At 39.1% G+C, this 22,273-nt stretch overlaps 1 protein-coding gene across 4 annotated transcripts; it reads left to right on the top strand.

Moving 5' to 3' along the window:
- Positions 1-1,636: 1,636 nt before the first annotated feature.
- rhot1a (ras homolog family member T1a) lies at positions 1,637-21,273 on the top strand. Of its 4 annotated transcripts, none has more exons than XM_036566676.1 (21): positions 1,637-2,006; positions 3,844-3,902; positions 4,080-4,161; positions 4,340-4,383; positions 4,473-4,526; positions 4,647-4,699; positions 5,336-5,444; positions 6,202-6,303; positions 6,576-6,674; positions 6,809-6,917; positions 7,155-7,275; positions 7,892-7,976; positions 8,234-8,379; positions 8,505-8,605; positions 9,746-9,876; positions 9,960-10,043; positions 10,131-10,253; positions 10,823-11,025; positions 12,868-12,990; positions 18,211-18,348; positions 20,128-21,273. In XM_036566676.1, the coding sequence occupies exons 1-21, from the start codon at positions 1,970-1,972 to the stop codon at positions 20,243-20,245; spliced, it is 2,121 nt and encodes a 706-aa protein (XP_036422569.1). In that variant the 5' UTR covers positions 1,637-1,969; the 3' UTR covers positions 20,246-21,273. The 4 variants fall into 4 exon arrangements, 3 of the variants coding, with proteins under 3 accessions (XP_036422569.1, XP_036422567.1, XP_036422568.1); XR_005007058.1 differs by having other exon boundaries at positions 1,638-2,006; positions 16,425-18,348; positions 20,128-20,237; XM_036566674.1 differs by lacking the exon at positions 18,211-18,348 and having other exon boundaries at positions 1,638-2,006.
- Positions 21,274-22,273: the final 1,000 nt, after the last annotated feature.

Genomic DNA, 22,273 nt, shown 5'->3' with positions numbered 1-22,273 from the left:
AAGAATTCTAGAGGACCTAAATTAAAGGCTTCTTTACAACCAGTTCCTGTTAAGTTCCTGCTAAAGCCTGAGTAGACTGATAAACCAAAATGCTGAGCTAGTTATTAATCTCACTATTACTGAGCTCTTTTGAGGGATGATGATACTAATAATCTCCTCAGTAGTGGACATGTTTGAGAGTGATAAATTTAGCATCCGTGTTGTGCTGACGTCTTGCTCAGGGGATTGTGGGAGCAGCCGTAAACTGGAGTAGGCAATAAAAGAAAAAAAAAAGAATTTTCAGAAATTCATTTACATGATAAATTTAAGCTAATTTTTCCTGAAACGTATTAACAGAATAATTACATGAAAAAAACTGCCAACATAACAGTGAGGGACAATGTGAATTAAGTAAAAAGAAATAAAAGAAAATGAAAAGATTTTTTTTCCATGCGCCTTAACAAGATGTATTCTAAATGTATTTCGAATGCATCACTTTTTTATTTGTTATAACAGAATATGTTACTGAATACTTTTAGGACAAGGTATTCAGTATTCAGCCTTTACTACTTTTTCAGAACATTTTCCCCAACATTTAGTATGCAGAATTGGGTAAAGTACTTTGACTGAATACTGAATACACTGCCCTAGATGTATTCAGTAAAGTATTCTAATACAATATACAAGAAAGTAATGTAAAGTAATGTGTCAGAATATGTTTAGAATACATTCACAATACATATCAGTAAAGCAGATAGGATTTTCATTTATTTCACATTTGTCCTCACTGTTTCCGGTAGTAGTTGTTTTGAAGGTATATTTCATGAAATTATTTATTATAAAATTAATTATTCAAACTAATACAAAAATGAATACAAAATTATCAAAAATTATTTTGATTCTTATCCCTTGCTTTATACCACTGCTGCTCCCATAATCCCACTGACCTTTCTTGACCTAAGATAAAGGTAAGAAAAATCTAAGCGAAGTAAAAAAAATCTAATTTGACTATAAAATGAGTAGCTATGTGATTTTCAGTTAATGATATGTATGTACCTTTCCATGGAAAGCATGCACAAGTCCAGTACTCTGCCAAAGCTAAGCTTATCACTCAAGAACATGTCCACTACTCAGTTCTGCCATCACTCAAAAGAGTTTCCTAATGCTCAGGTTAATAACTGGCTCATCACAGTGATTTATCAATCTGTTCAGGCTTCAGAAGTAACTTCACTGTTTGTAAATAGCCCATTTTTTCAGTTCCTCTTTAGAGTAAGTCCTTATATGCTGTGCTCTGATTTTAAAATAGTTAATAAATAAGCAGTTGATGGTGTTTTGTTGAAAGATGGCATGATTCTTTTCAAAATTTAGTAGGTAAGTATTGTCAAAGAATTGTTCTAAAAATGTAAAAAGTAACTGTATTCTGAATACTGCCTTTACAAAATGTAACCAGGACTGAATACAGACGCTTAATTTCTGTATTCTGAATGTATTCCGTTACACCACATCCCTATTAGCGCGGTAGTTTGAGGTTTTGGACTCTTTTCGCAGCCCCTGACACAGACAGCTCAATTCAGCTCCTGCCCCCTAGGGGGCGGTATAAGCTACTACTTGAACAAACAGGCCTGCTCAGTCAAATCCTCGTTTTCCTGTCGGATATCGACTTGTGTGTGCCTTGTGGCGCTCCGTACTCACCGGCTGCAGCGGGTCAGACGCACTGCCGTTCGCTCTAACCGTCAGCCACGGACATGTCCGGAGCTCACAGTGAAGGAGAGAGTGTCTACTTCAGCAGTTAGCGTGTTTCTGCGGTAATGAAGTGAAGCGCTGCTGAGTGTCTGTCAGAAAGAAAGCAGAAGAGCTCAGAAACAGGAGTAAACTCGTCCGTCCGTTTTGTCCTACAGCCGCCGCGCAGGCCCGCCTCCCTCACCGGCAGCGCAGCGTTAGCTCGTCAGCTACATGCTTCTGCTGTTTTGACACGGTGTACGCTGTAAGGATGAGGAAGGACGTGCGGATATTACTAGTCGGAGAACGTGAGTGAGCTTTTCATCCGTGTCCTTCAGCAGTGACCACCTTTATATGTCTCAGCGCTGTGTCTCGCGGCAGCGAGCTAATGTAGCTAGTTAGCAGGTTTACGCAAATCCTTCATTGAGGCGCTTAACAATGTCCCCTCAGTCCAGTCTGAGCTTTCAGCCCACCTTGTTTGGGGTTAAAATGTTGATGTGATCAGAGAGGCCACAGATGGATAAGTTTAAGGTTTATAGTTTGGACTTTCCTCAGTGCTGTTGTGTCTCATATTCTACACTCTTCACACTGAGCTGGTCACATAACCGCAGGTCGTAGGTGCAGGACCAGCGTGTGTGTTTACAACGGGAAGGCTCATCAGAGCCAGAGCTGACAGTAGCTGTGAGCCCGTTTGCTCGGCTGTTGAGTTGTGCCTCCCATCCTTTTTCATAGTTGTCGAGACTATTTATAACTCTTCTGGTACTGCGAGTGGTGACAGCTTATGGAGAGGGCAGCCAGAAGGGTACGTGTCAGAGTTAACGTCTCTGACTGCTCGGGAAAAGCGACTAAATCTTAAACATAAAAGGGCAGCTCCACACATTTTTCACAATTTCTACATGATTAAATACATGATGAAATTAATTAAGACTGGTGCTAGGCAATATGACAATATATATGGTTATCGTGAAAACATCACAATACAATGCAGTATGCTTTTCTGAACGTTATCGTGGATGTCATCATTACTTGAAAAACACTGACCAGCTGCCTGTTTCATTATAAAGGGTGCAAAATTAGTCCCGTTCAACTGGATTTAGTGCAACACAATATGCCAAGTATTGAAAAAAAAATGCTTTCACAGTTCTTGATAGTATATTTAGCAATACTTTTTTTTCTGTTCCAACTGATCATGTTGCCCATTTCTAGTCAAGATGTAAATAAACCCATGCAGAATGGTTTAACATGAAATGCTCCATTCTAGAGAAACTTACTGAGTCTGAATTGTTCACAGTGGTGGTGGTAGGAACCTGATGTCTGAAGAGTTTAATGTTTCTGAAAGCTCCCTCACAAAAAGTTATTACACATGATGGTTATGAATATGCTGCCTGATTTCTGATACATTGTTTTATGATAGTTTTGTGGTAAGGTTTTGGCCTAAAACCTTTCATTTTCCACTATTTTAACATGATAAACATAACTCATAAGACATGTATTCGTTCACTAGTGGTTATGGATAATGCATAAATTGGTTATATTTGTGTTTGTGTAATGAAATCTGAGTCTGTATCTTTCTGTGCGAGCCACTTTACATCAAACCACTCTGACTGACTTTGATTACATCACAGCAATGGAATTTTGCAACAATTTTGAAAAATCTGTTGAATTCCCCTGTAAGGAGCCTCACAGGCTGCCTGATCATCATTTCTACTCCTTTGGAGCAATTTCATTTCAGTAATTTAGGAATCTGGCCATTGTCTAGTAAGTATCCATACAATATCTTTCTTTGTGCAGCACAGGGTACCGTACCTGTCAAAGGTTTGGATTTATTTTTGGTCATTTTTCGGCTACTTACACTGAACGCATTTGGAGGAACTTGCCAGATGGCTTTTTAGGAAGTTGAGAGAATGCCAAGAGTGTGCAAAGCTGTCAGTGCTTGCTATAACAAATCTAAACCAGAAGATTTGGCACTGCATAATACATCGATTAGTCTTATGCTGCAGTTCTGCTGTCACTGTTACTCTAAAATGTAGAAAATGTTAAAAATAAGGGCAGCCCTTCTATGATTACATGTGTCTAGATTTTTGGCTGGTAGTTTACGGTGTCTATTAATAGCTACTGACTCTGACATTTTTTCCCCCGGCACAGCTAAAGTGGGGAAGACGTCACTGATCATGTCCCTTGTCAGTGAAGAATTCCCTGATGAGGTGAAGTATTTCATACTGCACACTCACTGGGCCCAGTGATGAAGTAAATTAGCAATATTATTTAACTCTGTGTTGACTGTACCAATTGTCCATGTAATTTTTTGAATCCCTTACAAATTTTACTAACATATTACTAGCATTTTTAAACCATCTGCAACAATTGTTGCTACTCTTAAGGTCCCTCTCCGCGCTGAGGAAATCACCATTCCTGCTGATGTCACCCCTGAGAGAGTGCCTACACACATAGTGGACTACTCAGGTAAAACCATCTGGCTTACACAACAGCACTGAGTCTCACTCAGGAACGTGTTTCCACCAGACACTGCAGTGTTACTCGGCTGATGTAAAAAAAAAAAAAAATACTGTTTTGCTGAGCTCCTGAACTGATTTCTGCCTCTTGTTTCGTAACTTGCTATGTCACATTCTGTACTCTGTAGAAGCAGAGCAGTCGGATGAACAGCTATATCAAGAAATATCTAAGGTGAGACTGATTTCACTGAAATAGTTGGATTTAGACTGAATTGTCGAAGTGGTATTTTTGGCCCACTTGTATTATTATCTCTGTTACAGGCAAACGTTATATGCATAGTGTACTCAGTAAACAACAAAAAATCCATTGAGAAGGTAGGCTTGTTTTTATTGGAATGAATACATAAATATTTTATTGTTCTAGTGTTTTTCTGACTGGTGTTTTATGTGTTAGTGTTGTCGTGGCATTTCATAGTTTTATTGTCTTTACTGTAGGTGACGAGCCACTGGATTCCCCTCATAAACGACAGAACAGACAAGGACAGCAGGTGTGTGAATGTGTCTGCAGTTCATGGTCATATCAGTATAGGTTCCTTAAATGTTTGACCTGTTCATCTGAATGACATTCCAGTATCACTGTGGAATTTTCCTTTACTGATTAAGAGTTGCATTTCAGAATTCAATAACGTGAATGAATAAAGGCAGCAACAGTATGCAGAGACCAGCAACATGACAGGTTTATCTCTGCTGATTAGAAGAGACTATTGCATTATTTTATGTGTTTGTTATAGGTGCTGAACATTATTATATAGTAGTTGTAAGAATCATGGCAAAGTTATTGATGACTTAAAGGGCCCATATTGTACATTTTTCTTGTATTTAATTTTTTTCTTTGAGGTCTACTTACAATGTGTAAGTTTATATACCATAAACAGTTATAATTCATTTTGCATGATCATTTTCCATGATCATTTTCCAGCCTCTGTTCATCCCTAGAATTAAACAGGCTTTTTTGTTACTGTGCCTTTTCTTTTTTTTCTTTTACTGTGTACTTTTCATTGTAATGGACTTGTTGGAGTATGTTTACTGTGGATTTGCATGTCTTTATGATCTCTGACTATATGATCAATATTGCAGTCCTGAACTAAATAACTTCATGTAATGCTTTACGAAATGCTTTGCAGAGTGCCGCTGATTCTGGTGGGCAATAAGTCAGATCTGGTGGAGCACAGCAGCATGGAGACTATTCTGCCCATCATGAACCAATTCTCAGAAATCGAGACTTGTGTTGAGGTAAGACAAAGCACTCAATAAGAGCTGAAAACTTTAGGGCTGTTTTTGTGGATTGAGGATTTTTGTGGATTAAGACTAGTCTTGGATTTTAATCAGTCAATCTTTTAGTGTAAGGTTAGGATTAATCTTGTTCAGACATTCTGATTTTAGATGATGTATCTGAACAATATGTTCATTTTGCTGTATGCAGGATAATAAAATCAGCTAGAGTTAGAGCCAATGGAAATTACAGCCTCGTGATAATTTACTGTCATAGACAGCAGGATCATGGAGGAAAGTGGCATTACCTGGTGGCTCATGTGACTACCAGCCATGTCTTACTGGTGGGATTAGTTTCAGTCTAAAAGCAGACAGAGGCTTTACAAGCTACATGAACACAGAGCTTACTGTGTACAGCAAATCAGATTAATCCCTCATGTTTGGACTGGGCTGTGATTCCTGTCTTGCCTTTTTCACATCTGTGAAGAATGATTGGGAAATGAAATGTTCTCTGCTGCCTTTTCAGATTGTATTGGTTTTAGACTGGATTGTAACAGGCTTATAATTGAAATGTTTTGACTGTTAAATCCATTCTGTCATATTTAAGTGGTCAGTGGGTAAAATAAAGTATTTCAGTGTTTGAAATGGATCAGATCTAACACTGTAGCTAACTTTATAGATGTCACTTGTCATGTTAGTGATTTAAAAGTGCAATTAATTACTAAGAATTCATATTTAAAATCTAGAATTTGTCAAAAACTTTGTTGCTCTTCCTCAGTGTTCAGCGAAAAACCTGAAGAATATCTCCGAGTTGTTCTACTATGCCCAGAAAGCTGTTCTGCATCCTACAGGGCCCCTGTATTGCCCAGAGGAAAAGGAGGTAATAGACTTACATATACTGAATACTTCTATTATGCCTCTACATTTGGGCTCTTCACTTTTGCCAGAGTCCAGCGCTACTGCTCGTGACTTTCCTCTGATTTCCTAATTACATTAGTAGCTAACAAAAGAGGAGCTTTTTTGCCCCATTTCAAACCTAGTGAGTTTTGCTGTTTAGGTAGAACAGCAGTATTCAATATGACCCTCGGATAAAGACCGTTGAGTGCTAGTTTGTTCTTTCAGTAAAAGGTTTTTTACCTGTTTTTGTTACAGATGAAACCTTCTTGCATCAAAGCACTTACTCGCATCTTCAAAATATCAGACTTGGACAACGATGGCATTTTGAACGACAATGAGCTCAATTTCTTCCAAGTATGAATCTCTCACGCTATCCCTCATTCCTGATTCTGCTTTTAGATCATTCTTTCTTAAAAAAAAATTAAAAAGGGATGAAATTATTCATGTAGGTTCAGTTAGCTTGAAAGTGAGGTGCTTCTTTTTCACAGAGGACATGCTTTAACATGCCTTTGGCTCCTCAAGCCCTGGAGGACGTGAAAAATGTTGTGCGGCGAAACATGACGGATGGCGTGAAGGACAACGGCCTCACTCTTAAAGGTCAGCTGAGCTGGTCAGCAGCCCTCACCCTCTTTTGTCCCATCACAGAATTCTCACACTTATTCACTTATTCTCAGTTACTAAAATAATTCTGTAGTTTATGTTAGTTTCATAGTTACTGAATACTTTACAGCAAGTAAATAAGAAGCCTTTAGATTAATAACTGAATAATAAGCCTCAAGATTAAGAGGTTAAAACATGCATTTCTAACTTGCTTCCATGTTCTTCTTCATCCAGGTTTCTTGTTCCTGCACACTCTGTTCATCCAGAGAGGAAGGCACGAGACCACATGGACTGTGCTTCGCAGGTTTGGATATGATGATGACCTGGAGCTGACCCAGGAATACCTGTTTCCATTGTGAGTCCTACCCGATGCCCAGTGTTTAGTCTACAGTAGTAGTAAATTCAGCAGCCTCTGCTGAGGCAAGTAAAACCGTAAATATATTTAAAATGTGTAAACATGTTTTGAAAACAGTGAGTTTCTTATATTTTCTGACTGATATTTGTAGGTTTTTATGGCCCTTTGCACAGTTCTTAGTTTTTTTGTGCGAGCCATCAATTCCACCTGCCTCAAAATGTGCTTTATAGGACCAACAAGCACAGATTCAGCCCAACAGTGGCTATAAGCAGGGCACAACAATGTAAAGTGAATGTAACTCCAGCTTAAAGCAGCTTTATAATTCTCTTTGGACACAGCTTTTTATGCACCTTTATTCCCTCATACATGCTCTGAAATCTTTTGTTGACAAACCAGTCTCACTGTGTAGTGCTTTTTTTTTTTTAAGCCAGATCTCTATAGCAGTACATGGAGCACCTTACTGCAGCTCAAATGTCACATGTTCTAGTCTGTTGGTCTAGTGTTCGCACACAGTATCAAAGTCTAATCTCTCTGTGTAGGTTATTCTGTTGACATTCTCTGCCACTGCCAGGAGCAGCCCAGGGTGTAATCAAGCTAACCCCTTTTGTTTCTCCAGGTTAAAAATACCTCCAGACTGCACCACAGAGCTGAATCACAATGCTTACCTCTTCCTGCAAAGTGTCTTTGACAAGCATGACAAGGTGAGCCCTTGAACTCTGATTATCCTGCCTAATTTCACACAACTGACTTTCAGGATAGCTGTTGAGCTCCATCTAGTGACAGGTAAATTGATCAAGGCAAGGTAGCACAATAAATATATGGTATATGAAGGTAAACATAAATCGGTTCTTTTCAGACACCAGTTGTCTGTAGTAAAGTATAAGTACATTGATTGGTTGGATGAGTAAGAATAATAATAATAGAATGACCTTCTGATTAAAACCAAGCTGTGTTTCAGGACCGAGACTGTGCGCTGTCTCCTGATGAGCTGAAGGATCTTTTTAAAGTCTTCCCCTACATGCCCTGGGGCCCTGATGTCAACAATACAGTGTGCACAAATGAGCAGGGCTGGATCACTTACCAGGGCTACCTGTCCCAGTGGACGTAAGTACTAATGCACTAATGACTAATAAACAGGCAATCAGTGTTACTTACTACACTTTGATTTACATGATGTGTGGCCATGGTCATGGGCAGCTGCTTTACTTAGCTTGTGATCTCCTATTCAGGCTAACAACATACCTGGACGTGCAGCGCTGCTTGGAGTACCTGGGTTACCTTGGTTACTCTATCATTCATGAGCAGGACTCACAGGCTGCTGCCGTGACAGGTGAGAGAAAGAGAGTGATTAATCTGACCATTGTGCCTCCTTCAGTTCTTCTCTCGTTGCTGCTGTTATCATTCATTCAGAGTTTCAACTGTGTGACAAGCAGTTTCTTCTTTTATGGTGATACGATATGCAGTGATACAATAGAAGCTGTATCACCCCCAGCGTTTCCTGTAATGTACTGCAGTCTGTCATGTTGACGAGAACAATATTGTTGACAGGAAGAATGTACATGAAGAACCGATGAACTGAACCGAACAACTGTTCAACCACTGCTATCGGTTAAAGAAATGGGTCATTTCAAAAATGAAAAAAAAAAAACGTGAAAGCTTCTATAAAATTGACGGCATCTTGCAAAATCCTGTAGCTGTACTCAAAGTATTTTTTAATATGAATTTTTGACGTTTGGCCCTTTTCCTAATTTTTGTGATTTTTTTTTTTTTTTTCTTTTCTTCCTTGTATGTGCACTCTAAGCCCTTTACTTTTAACTTGCTTCAGTAGTGAGTGGTAAAAATAACTTTTGAATATAGAACTTTCACTAGTCCTTCATTGTATATTCTTCATCAGCTTTTTAGTTTTTGGTCATGCAATCATGAACATAAAGTTGAAAGCCTCTCTTTTTAAACAAAACTGGGTTCTTACATAGAGTATTCTTAATACCGTTCCAGGCCATTTACTTTATGTACATGTTTATTCCCGGGTCAGCCTCTCAATCCCAAGTTCTACAGGTCATACAAAAAACACTTTAATATCTCAGTGCATTAGTATGGTATTCAGTTGATGAGTGAGCTTATAAGTCTGTGTATATCAAGTTTTTTACAACTTCAGACGTGGCTCAGACAGATTTTTAATTGATATTTTATTACATCACGTCCTTTATTTTAGGCTTGTTGATTAAGAGTCAATTGCCAAGTAATGACAAATGGTTATTGGTCAAAATAATTTGGCAAAATTGGCATCCTAGTTGATAGTTCTTTTTGTAGGCATTATCTACAACTTAGAGGAATTGTTAGCTAGTTGTTGCAAGTCTTTTGTGTGTGTTAGAGAGAGAGAGAAAGAAAGGCAGAATTTATTTTTTAATCTATCTACATTGTGTGTCCCTGTGCTGCCTTCCTCTTTGTTTATCTCTGTTGTTTGGTATAGTCACCAGGAACAAGCGCATTGACCTGCAGAAGAAGCAGACCCAGCGCAATGTGTTCCGCTGCAATGTTCTGGGAGCACGAGGCAGTGGCAAAAGTGGCTTCCTGCAGGCCTTCTTGGGAAGGAACCTTGCTGTGAGTACTGTGGGCTTACAGTAAACTAACTCCTTTAATTCAGTGCTGTTCTCTGACTTTTTTAAAATGATCTCCACATGCAGCGACAGCGGAGAATTAGGGAAGACCACAAATCCTACTACGCTATCAGCACTGCGTATGTCTACGGGCAGGAGAAGTACTTGCTTGTAAGTTAAAACTGTACCATCCTTAAAAAACTGAGCATATTTACAGGTATGATGTTGGTCATATATCTAAACCCGTCTCTGTTACAGCTACATGAGGTTCTCCCGGACGTTGATTTCCTCTCAGAAGCTGATCTGGCCTGTGACGTTGTCTGTCTGGTTTACGACATCAGTAACCCCCGCTCCTTTGAGTACTGCGCAAAGGCCTATAAGGTTGGTGATCTGTATTTAAAGCATCACTTTAGAACGTGACATTTAAGGGTGTAAAATACATCAGTGCATCAGGACGCATCAATCTTAAGGTGACAATTCAACTGCCTGGATTTTGTGATGTTAGTAGAATTGTTTAGAACTAATGTGAGTAATATTTTGTTAATATGTGCTCATTTTTTGGACTATGTGAGAAAGTAAAAGTCTAAAAATGCTTTTAGTTTTTATTGTCTATGTTTTCTTGTCTATATGTTTATATATCTAGTCCAATTTGTGTCTTCAGTTTCATTTAAAAAAATAATTCAGAGTCGTACCAAATATGAAAATCAAATTGAATTGTTCTGAAGTTTGAGCTTATATTATGCACTGAATCTTCCTATTAACACAGTTATAAGATGAGGCATTTACAGCCCTGGTGAATTTACTTATCCACTGATTGAAAACAAACAGCATACTTGTAGTTGTGATTTTACCAAGCCACTAATCTGATTCCATAGGTGAAGTTAGTCTGTCAGAAATCACCATAGCAATCTCATTGCTGTTCAGCTTCACCCTGTCTGTTGTCTCCACAGAAGTACTTTATGGACAGCAAGACACCGTGTATGATTATCGCTGCCAAGTCAGACCTGCACGAGGTCCGACAGCACTACAGCCTGTCTCCACTGGACTTCTGCAGGAGACACAAGCTGCACCCGCCCCAGCCGTTCACCTGCAACACGGCCGACGCACCCAGCAAAGACATCTACACCAAACTCACCACCATGGCCATGTATCCGTGAGTAGCCACCACTACCTTCCCTCTGTCCCTCTACGGTCTTTCCCATCCTGCATGGCTCCACTGGCTGTCCTTCTCTGTATTGTGGCTATTTAGAACTGTTCTCCTCTCCTTTTCTCTTTTTGTCCTTTTTTCTTTCTGTGTTAGATGAGTTTGGTATGGAGTTTTAACAACTAAGAACTAGTGCTATATGCAGTAGCAGTCTGAAATTTATTTAGATTTGGCAATTTTCAAAATTACATCAAAGAGAAATTCCACAAAAAATGCAAAATGTCTGTATATTTTAATAAGTTTTTATTTACATCTTGAATGTGTCCTGATATGCAGTGGTGCAGTGTAGAGAAACTTAACAACTTGAATTTTTCAACAGTGTCAATGACAGGAACCAGAGGTTCTGCAACTTGCAGCCATTTTATTTTCTATCCAGAATAACCAGTGAACCTATACATGTTTATATGTAATGTTGATAATGATTAAACAGAAGTGAATCTGAAGAAGTTTTCTTTAGGTACTATTTTGCCTTACAAAGCACTGCATGTTCTTCCCTGTGATGAATAAATTAAAAAATGTGTTTTAAGCCAAAAGCCTGTTTCAAACTATCGTAAAACCGTGTTCAGGCATCATAACCATTTCATGGATTAACTTTCTGTGAGGCATTTTTTAGAGACATTAACCTCTTCATATGTCTGGTTCCGGTTACCACCATAGTGGACAATTCTCTCTCAACAAGTTTCTCTAGAATGGCATGTTTCATTCTGATGTTTACGTCTTATTGATTCAATTCTGTTGAAATTTTCGGTGGGAAAATCTGTGGAAGGGCACTGCTTCATTCCTACTCCTAAATGCATTCATCAGAACATTATTAACCCATTGTTTTGTTAAGGTAGTGTAGCAAAAAGCAGGAAACATAGAGCCATAGATGTAACTCCTCAGATATACTCGGATCTCTTCTAGTTTGTATGAAATGAAGTGGTGATTTCTTTTGGTACTAGGACAAAGAACATTAAACAAAGAATGAACTAAAGATTGGTTTCTGTTTCACTGTGTGACTGTGTTTAAGGGTAGATTAAAACAACCTACTCAGCTGTGTAAATAAAAGAAGACTTCAGCTGAATCACACTTCCCCTTTAGGTTCCAATATTGACTGCAATTCATCAGCAGGGAGTTAATTACAACAAAGCTATTCAGAGAGAAATTTTGATTTGGCAAGGAAGTTCAGAATTTCTCTAGGGAGAACTGTTGGGCTTCAGCATTTGTTTTTGTGGGTTTAGGATGCTCCATAATATTAGTATTTGAGATTAGGTGGCACAGATGGGTAGTCTTGCCCAAGGGTTGTTTCCGTTTGTGTACGGGAGTAGTTCTCAAATAGTCTGTTTGTTAAAGCTTTGTCTGTGTGCTAGCCTGCAACATTTCCAGCTTCTCTTTCCTCGTCTTTCTCTAATGTGTCTGATCCACAGAGTTCCCTCAGAGTGCTTTTTACTGAACACCCCCTGCACTTTTCTTGCAGATGAAATGTTCTTAGGTGAATTGTTTACTTAGTCATATTATTTCTTTAAGTTCACAGCCAAAGAGGAGATATTGTTCTTTGAAGCATTCACTGGAAAGTTTTCTTTCTCCCGTTCAAGTGTTATTTTGGTTCTGAACTGAACGTGTGTTGGGAATTCGGAAATTGTGTTTACACCTAGTTTTGCCTCTTTGCATCCCTCCACAATATGTTTTCTTTGAAGAGTTGCTGGGAGGAGGTGCAGGAGCTCCACTCCTCCAGGATGAATCTTTTAGGCTAAAGCTGGACGTGCATCTCATGTGACTCTGACCTGCTCTTCCTCGTGTGTGTCTCCGCAGCCACGCCAAGCTCCGCTGCATGTGTGCCTGCAACAGGTGCACCTTTTGCATCTGTCAGAACCTGCTGAACTGTGAGCTCCTGCGCTCTGTCAGGACCAAACTCTACAGTGCTGTTCTGAACAGGTCTCTGAGTCCAACCCTGTCCACACCCCCTATGTGCCCCACCTCTTTGCCAAGCCAGCACTCCAGGGCCAATTTTAACCTCTGCTTCCTAACATGCCTCCTCTCTGCTGCTGGCTGGGTACCCCCACAGCTTTACGTTGCATATCCACCAATAAATGGTTGAGTTGTTCGGCGTTGGGTACTTAAACTGGCTCTTTCCAGTAGGGTGCACAGTATTTAGCGCCTGAAATATTCTTTGCGAATAAATGGGAAAATGTTTTGGAAATGGTCGTTTTGGAAAAGAGGTTGATAAATACAACCAATAACTTTGTGTCCCACGCACAAATGAATAGGCATTTTCCAAATAACTTTGTATATACTCATGCTGTGTCAGGTTGCATTCACATTGCCAGGCAGAAGTGGCACAAATCAGATTTTTTTTTTGCCTTAAAACCCATGTCAACATGGTTACAAATGTCTAAATATTGGTTTTAAAAGTAAAGAATGAGCATTTACAAGTGTTATAGTTGAGAAATATGTGTAAATTAATACAATTTAATAGTAGATAAATACTTAAAAAAATTCTGCTTCCTGCTCAGTGGGTGTGTTAGAACACATTATGATTGACAGTGGTGTCTTACTGGCAACATAAACAGCCCAGCGCCAGTGGCAGTGCCTCCACTGCAGGAAAATAGACCGCTTTGTTCTTCTTGACTGCTCTCTAAATGGTGGGGGAAAAAGTGCAAAATGAGATCAAGCTGTCTGTCATTTAGAGATCCAATTACATCTTATGATGGGTAGATCATGAACATATTGTGTCTGACATTTGAATGTTCAGCGCTAATGTTACACCCGTAACCTATGTTTGGCTAGCTAACTGCTGGACCGTGCTTCTAAGACAGAGGTCACACAAGATCCTGTTGGCACTATCATATTTGTGGACACTTTGGAGAAATTTCTCGTGTGCCTTATTGCGTGCCATAATTGCAGGGAAACGGTGTGAGCCTTGAGCCTTAGGAGTGCGTAGCTAACATAACACTGAGCTAACATATCATTTTTTTCCTACAGTTAAAGTGGACTGCTAGCTGTTGTGCTCTCATAAATGAAGTTAATTGCTTATAATAGGATCCTGCAGCATGCCAGTAGAAAGCTGCCACTTGCAAACAACTGGTAATAAACAGTCATAAAAAGCACCGTTAAGAAATTCAGAAAAGCTTGAATGCCCTACTTGGCTGAGCAGTGGCAGAGCAGTCACTTTATGTGAGGGAGAGAACAAGTAGCTGACGTACATATACTATGCTAACTCTGGTCACCTAAGCCAAATTTACTCCCATCCAACTCAAATTGAAAAGAAGAAAACACAAAAAATGTAAAAATCTCTCAACGCAAAAGACCAACAGCATTTATACTCTGCCAGTTCTTTTTAAAAGCATCACAAAAACTGTAGATAATAGAAAAAAATCATTAAAATGAGTAGATGGGGGCTTTAAAGCAGCACTTTGAGAATCGTTGTTTTTTGCTTTTGGGGTTGCGAAGTGTGTTTCACTTTTGCACCACAGTCGTAAACACACATTGCGCTTTGAGCCCCCCTCATGGACAGCTGTACATGTGTATTTGCTTTTCAGTTATTCCATAATTATCTAGTGTCAGGTGTAAACTCCATATCAGTTAAATATTCAGATTTCAAGATGAAATATATGTTACATTTATACACAGCCATAAAACAAAAATAAGGAAAAATAATTTTCCTTTTTTTTTTTGCAAGAGTCCAATTTCTAAACGCTTGGAAAAAGCAGAATTAACAAGTCATTTTTCAAAAGAGTTATAAATATACAGCTCGCACAGTGTAGATGATTTAAGGTGTAGAACAGAGAAGTTCTTTTTATTTTCCTGGTTGTCTCTTAGGGATATCATACAGTGTTTTTAACAGAACAGTGGAAGCCATTCAAGTTCAACAATACGTCTGATATCATCCTGACATATCAGTATTTTTATTAGCATGAAATCTCACTTTATTTAAAGGGTGTATCTATTTTCATACGGTATCGCAAAATTAGAAAAATTAATGTTCAGAGCAGTCTATAGACATTTAAAACTATCACCAGTCTGCCCTTCGAGAACTAAGTTTTAACCAAATCAAATCTAGATCTCAAAATCAGAAAACATATTGAACCCTTACTGTATTTGACCGTGCAACCCCTCAGTTGAAAATATATGTAATATTAAAATACATAGTGTGTCCCTACTTTATTTGAAAATTTTTGTGTTGCATCGTCTGTTAAGAGAGGTCATTAAGCGGCGTGTCTACATGTGTTCCCTGCACCTCTGGCTAGGTTTCCTTTACACAGCGCACTAAACTTTTGGAGTCACACTTAGCAGCTCTTATCTGGTCTTTTCTTGGTATTAGTGCTTTATTCATCCATCGTTCTCTGGTCAGGTTTTTTTTTTCTTTTCTGTTAGCAGCGGCCTGTGCTCTGAGTCTCATCAATCATGACCTAATCCAGCTAAGCTAGAGAGGGTCACATCCTGTCTGAACCACACACTGCTCAGAAGGCATTTGCATGGTGTCTGTTATTCTGAGTGCATGTTTTTGCAGATCCATTTTAGCAACATCTGACTACTGAAAATGGAATGGATATTTTATGCCTAGTAAAACATTGGCATTTTTAACCAGTTATTTCAGTGCACGGTGCTCTACTGAACACTGTAGTCTTTCTCCTGAAAGACTGGGCTTCATCCAAAATGCTAATATGGCTAATGCTTTAATGGAAGCTAGTGGGGACCAGTTAATACAACTTAATTTGCTTAATGTGACCCCTTTCCCCCCCCCTTGATGGTCTGTACTAGCTTTCAGTGGCTTTGATCATTAACAGCAGGGAGTCTTTAAGGTAGTTCTCTGTGAATTCAGGGTGTCTGTCTGTCCGTCCAGTAATGTTTGTTTATGTTAATCCTTTGAGGTGGATATGCAAACAGTAAATCTGCACTAACTCACTTTCACCCATCATCCTGCTGGGAGAAATGTGGCCTCAAGAGTATTTGATTCTTGTTGCTGCTGTTCTCCCTGTTTGTTTATATATTTATTTATTTATTTATTTAATTAACTATTTAGTGAATCTCGTAGATAACTCACAAATGGCAATCTAACAAATGATACAAATAAAATTTTAGGCCATTGTACATGAAAATGCATTGGGCATTTTTTCTCTTCAGTGTGTAACAATTTTTTTTTCATTGTGTGCTTTATTCAGATATTGGAGGAATGTTTCTCCAAAATGTAATAGATTATTTTCTTCTTTACTTGTCTCTTATGAAGTACAACACTAAAACTAACAATAGACTGAAAATGTCCATTGCACAAAAAGTTCATTATTTTGTCACCAAATTTGTGTTTCTGTGTGCGTTTTTGATTCATTTTAATTAAGTCCTTTGTCATGTTTTGTTCTTTCCCTCTGTAGGTGTTCATTCTCATGTGTTTGGCTGGCCCTCTTTCTTTTTGCACTGCATCTCTTTACCTCATTCTAACACTTGCCAGCATGTCTTATATCTCTGTTTCAGTAACTGTACTGTAAGACTAATGCTTAGTTCAGGGGTTTCAGGCAGGGACTGTCTTGTCATAAGCTGTTTTATATTAAGGTATGAAGAGTACTTGGTGTGTGTGTGTGTGTGTGTATGTTAGCATGTCTGCAGTGTTGTAATGGTTAACTGTACAACTTCTAACTCCTGGTATTTCTATTTCATAGGTGTGGACAGCTGTAAAGATGTTGTTTTTGCTGGTTTGGTGCATCTGTGCATTTGTTTGGTCTGAACTCTACTGTAGGTGGCAGTATTTTTCAGATTTAGCAGTTAACTGCCATCATAGTTCATTTAAGGCTCGCATATCAAAGGAATGAAAGTTGCTGGGGACCCTAGACAGGGCTTCTCTGAAGGTCTGGTCTGATGTCTCCACACCATTCTTTGTCATTTGACAGTTTGACTCACTATTAATAGCAAGCTACTAAAAATAAAACACACTAGGGATGGGTGATCCCACTGGTTTTCTTCTCAATTGAGTACCAAGGCTAGTGTCCCCAATCTCAATACTGATACTTTTAAATAACTTTTAAGCACATAAAAGGAATTAAAAATATATATATACAGTAGGGGTGTAACAATGCATCATGACCTTATGATACTGCAGTGCAAAATCTGACAGCGTGCATCATGAAGATATGATCAAATGCACTTGCATTGTTAAAAAAAAAAGTTCATGAACAGCCAGCCCAATCGACAACCCGCAAGCTCGCACATGCTTCCTCCAAAACTCATGAAGCACTGCTATATTGTTTACAGCTAACACAATGTCATTGGACAGTTCAGCTTGGAGTAGAACACTATCAGCTAGCATTACGCTTAGTGATAGGGGAGGACCATCCTACTCACCTATAGAGAGAGAGACCATTTACATTCTCTTGGACAGTCAAACTGTATGATAGGCCAATGCTTAGATGGTTGTGCCCCTCGAGAGCCCTGACGTAATGGAATTGGCACTTAGTGTTCTCCGCCAAGCGTGTTCATCTGTTCAGTAACGTTAATCTAGCAGCAGTTTGCTGCCTTTATATGTCTCTGAGGAAGCATGGATTAGCCTTCACCCAACCAGCTTGGTAACATTATATGATGGGGTAAACGTAATTAGTGGATGGAACTGGACATGACTAAAGTTTTGCTTTCTGTCTGCTATTTGTACTGCATTTCTGTAAGTTGTGTATGTGTAAAGAGAGAAGGGAGAAGGCGAACTGAAGAATATGTAGTTCCTATCCTGTGATCATTTGCTGCTTTTACCGATTCACTGATCTTTTCCCACTTTTTCCTCATCAACAGCACGTTTCATTCCATAGAAAGAACTTCGTTTTAATTAATGCTAAAAGAAAGCACTCATCATCTCAGAAGGAATGTTAAGATTGGACAAATTCATACTTCGGTGTCCACCCATCCCTAACACACACCACTCTGACCAGACGTTAGGCTGAGCTCGTGGTCCAAAGATTCACAAAAGTGGGCTTTATTCGGTGCAAACAAACATCTTAGAACAAATTATGGGTTCTCATCGCACAGCGAACTTTGATTTATTGATCATCAGTTTGGCCTTTTCTTAGCTGCGGTGTGGTGTGTGTGTCTGTGTGTGTGAGGTGCATGAACTGGGCAGCTGGTGTCACTGTGGGCTGTTTGGTTGTTGAATTGGCGTCCCGTGTGCATGTACACAAGGTTGGGGCCCCGGGTGGATGAACTGGGCGCATATCTTTTGGCTGATGAGGAGACCAGCCTCATCCATCAGGTGCACGCAGTCACCTTTGTAGAGGATTCAATCTACATGGAGTCATCTGTCGACCCCTTTGTGCCCAGGTAAAGACCAGCCTTACCTGAGCCACTGGTAGGGCTGGGTATTGGCAGCAGCTTTGTGATATGATGTGTATCACAATACAAACGTCAAGCACACACATACGTAACTGACATTTTTTGTGTTAATTAAAAACAACAAAAGAGCAGAAGAGCTGTTAAATTTAATGATGTGTAATAGTTTTCCCTGCAAGAGACTATTGTCCCACCCTCAGACTTGAATGCACAGATTTATCAGTATATTTTACAGGTTTTTTAAATGTATTGAAACAGTAGAGCGTAATAGGATAATGTGTTGTAAATAACGTAACGCCTCTGATTTGGTCACAGGTACAGGTTGTGGTCAGTATGTAAAACGTTTTTACAGACTGGTTGCAGAACTCATTTGTTGAATTGTATTCTGTTAGTTACTGTTAATTCCAGGTTGTTTAGTTGTTCTGCTGTCACAGCTGCTGACTTGGGGCAACGACAGGCCTCCTGAGCCGCAGGTCAAATATTATCTTATAAAAGTTATCTTGTATCTGTTTGTAGTTTTTTTATATGCACTAAAGTAGAAACCTGGTAACGGCTAGCTAGAGTGTAAAGCAAGTTGTTACTTGGCAACTTCGTAGTGGTTAGCTAAAGCATAAAGCTGCGTAATTAGCATTATTATGTAAAAAGCATAGAATGCTTCTCAACCAAACAAACAATATTGTGTCGTCATTGTCGAGTTAAATGTTGTATAATATTGTGTATTGTATTGTTTCATGTGTTACCAAGAGTTTATTCACAGTATATTACTATACTTATATTTTAAACACAACTGTTGGGTGTGCAGTGTACCAGTGCAGTGTACCAGTTCACCGATCTGTTCTAAGACCAATTGGGTTTCAGACCCGAGTGCCTGTGCAAACAGGCAGCTCGTTCCAGGCTGTTTGAATTTGCTGTTGATCAGTGTTTACCCATATGCTGGTTTGGTCACTGATCTTATTTGTGCTTTGCTCTGAGTCTCAGGCTTAATACAAATAGAAGCAGTACAAATAGCAGTAGAACAGTTGGTTGGGTCACTGTCTGGAGATCAGGATGATGTTTTGGGCAGGTTTTCAAGGGGTGTTCATTGCAGAAATTAAAAGACTGAAAATCTGTGATTTTTCTGATAACTTGGTAACATGTTATGATATATTGAACCAGATGATGTTGGTTTCTTTTTACTCTCAAGTCATTTGTACTTCACTGCCCCTCTCTTTCTCTCTTGTTCATCTCAGCATTGTGTTCATAATGTATACCACTTTGCCCTTAAGATTGGCGCCCTTGTTCTTTTTCTCTGTGCTTCTGCTGCTTCCTCTGACCCCTTCCACTAAAACCCACCTTCCTACCTCTGCTGTCAGTGCTGAGGAAGAGTGACCAAATGACAAAACAAACCCGACATGTTCGTAAGGAGACTGTCGAGGGAAATTTACACCCAGGTTCTGTAGAAACGCCTCCACTCTCAGTACAGAAGTAGTTGTAGTGTAAATGGATTTGAAAGTCATTTCACAAGTAACACTTTGATTTGTCATTTGACATTCAGCCTCACAAACGGACAAAAGATGAACCAAAGAAACAAGAATGTGTTGTAATTTCTGTTGTTTTCTGTTTTCTCTCTTTTCTTTGCCCTCTTTCTATTTTTCATTTCCTTTTTCTCTCCTCCCTATTCTCTTTTCTATCTCGCTCTTCTTTTCTTCTTTTCCCTCTTTTCTCTCTCTCTCTCTCTCTCTCTCTCTCTCTCTCTCTCTCTCTCTCTCTCTCTCTCTCTCATATATGCAGGCACATGACTCAGACAGATCTGAAGAACTCTACCTTTTGGCTGAGAGCCAGCGTGGGAGCCACTGTGTTTGCAGTGTTGGGCTTCGCCATGTACAAAGCTCTGCTCAAGCAGCGGTGATGAGCCTTCTGCATCCCTGGGAGTTATAAATCCCACCTCCCCTACTTCTGTCCCTATCATTCCCCTTTTGAGAGGAAATATATCTTGCATAATAGTAGATAGCTACATTTTATATATTTGAAACTAAATGCATCCCACTTCTCCAGCCATGTTTCTCCTCCCTGGAGTTTGGTTTGAACCTGTGCTCTTACCATATTGTGTATTCGGAGTAGTTAGAGGCTACAGGTGGCTTTCTGCCACAGACGGACTATAGCTGCTGGTGGTTTTTAAATGACATACACACATATTTTTCTCAGGTCAGTATTAGACGGCATGACTCATATTACACAGTTGAGGCAGAGGTGAGGGTTTGAACGAGTACGGATGGACTTTAACTTTGTTTATAAATGTAAATATTACTGAGGATTCCCTACAGTTGCAGTGAACAAAAGCCAGTACACAACTCACTCACACCTTTTTTATGGGAGGAGCACTGAAACAAAGCCATTTCTCACTTGTAAAGGTCATTATACTCTGAGCACGGTTCAGCTGTATTAATTTATTAACCTTATGTTTGTCAGTCATAATGTTTGGTGTTGCATGAAGCAGCCACACTACAAGGGATTTTTAAAATGAAAACGTTTGTTTTTATATTTATGATTTATGATGTATAGGTTGTTTGTTTGGCCATGGCCCCCACAGACACACTTTGCAGTGAAAGCTGGCTGCCAGCTCGCCTTCATGTTGGCAAAATAACAAGGCCACACAGTGAGAATCAGAAAGATCCCAAACATGGGTTCTGTGGTCAGGTCAATGGGACATGGTCTCTATGAGAACTATCAGTAAGCTCCACATGAAATATTTACTGATATCCATCTAGTAAAGACGACCACTGCGCAGTTTCAGCTTTTGTTGTTTGCTGTTTTGTTTGGTTTCATCAAGCCTTATTGTATTATTTTTCGGTGCAAATCTCCCAGTTCAGAACCTTGAAACTGTTGTACTCATTTCTGACCTTTCAAACATTTACAATAAATTACTGTGTGATCTTATTCTCTGTGTCTATTTATCCTTCAGATGCTGAGCATTTTTCTCACATTTGTCACATCAAATATTTGAATTTTTCTTCTCATACAATACTGTACAAAAGTCACAGACCACCCTTTTGTTTATTTAATTTCCAGTTAAAATGGCCATCAAGTACAAATTATCAAAAGAGGGGAAAAAAAAAATAATTTTAACAGAAAATTACACTAAAGGTTGTGTCCACACTTGTCATTATTACAGCTTCCACTCTTTAAAAAAAAAATCTGCAGGGATATTTTTTCCACACATACAAACAAGTTCAGTTGTAGAAGTTGGTTGCATTTCTACTTCATGAGTAAGCACAAAAACACTTGCAGTGAAGTTGAGGCCTTGACTCTGGGGTGGTCAGCCTATTATCCTGAGAACACCAGCAACTTCATTGTCTGATTTGCTCGTTTTCTTGTTTTTGTCTCTTTTTGTAGTAACAGCTTCATGACAGCTGCACATCTTTTCAGACTACTAGTGTTGAGCTGTCTTCTCACAGTGGAAGGATGGACAGAAACAGCTGTGGATTTTTTCAGATCTAAAGTGAGAGTGGATCTTGATCTCCTCTCTCTCAAAGATGAAAGCCTTAAGAACTGTTTTTCTGATGGGGACAGTTTTGGTGCTCTACCAGGTCTTACGTGGTTCTTAGATATCCCATTTTCTCTTTGATAGAATATAGCTTTTAATCATTTTTTGAACCTGAGTATGGACTGTTATTTTCCTTTAATGCGATTGGATTATCTAATATCTAATCTCATCAGAAGTATCTGAAATATGAGAAACTTGTTCTTAATGGTAGTTTTGACCGGAAGTGAAGGGTGGTGTCTGACTTTTGCGTAGTGCTGGAAATGGGAAGAAGGTACTTTTAGATGATCCTTGAATATACCAAGAGTGGCACCTGCTTATAGATCATGCTTTACATGCACAGTCTGCTTTACTCAAATGTACAAACCCCTGTTAACAATGGGAAAAGGGGTTGAT

Source organism: Colossoma macropomum, unplaced genomic scaffold, assembly GCF_904425465.1.
Source record: "Colossoma macropomum unplaced genomic scaffold, Colossoma_macropomum, whole genome shotgun sequence".
NCBI lineage: Eukaryota > Metazoa > Chordata > Actinopteri > Characiformes > Serrasalmidae > Colossoma > Colossoma macropomum.
This window is presented reverse-complemented; position numbering and strand designations above follow the sequence as displayed.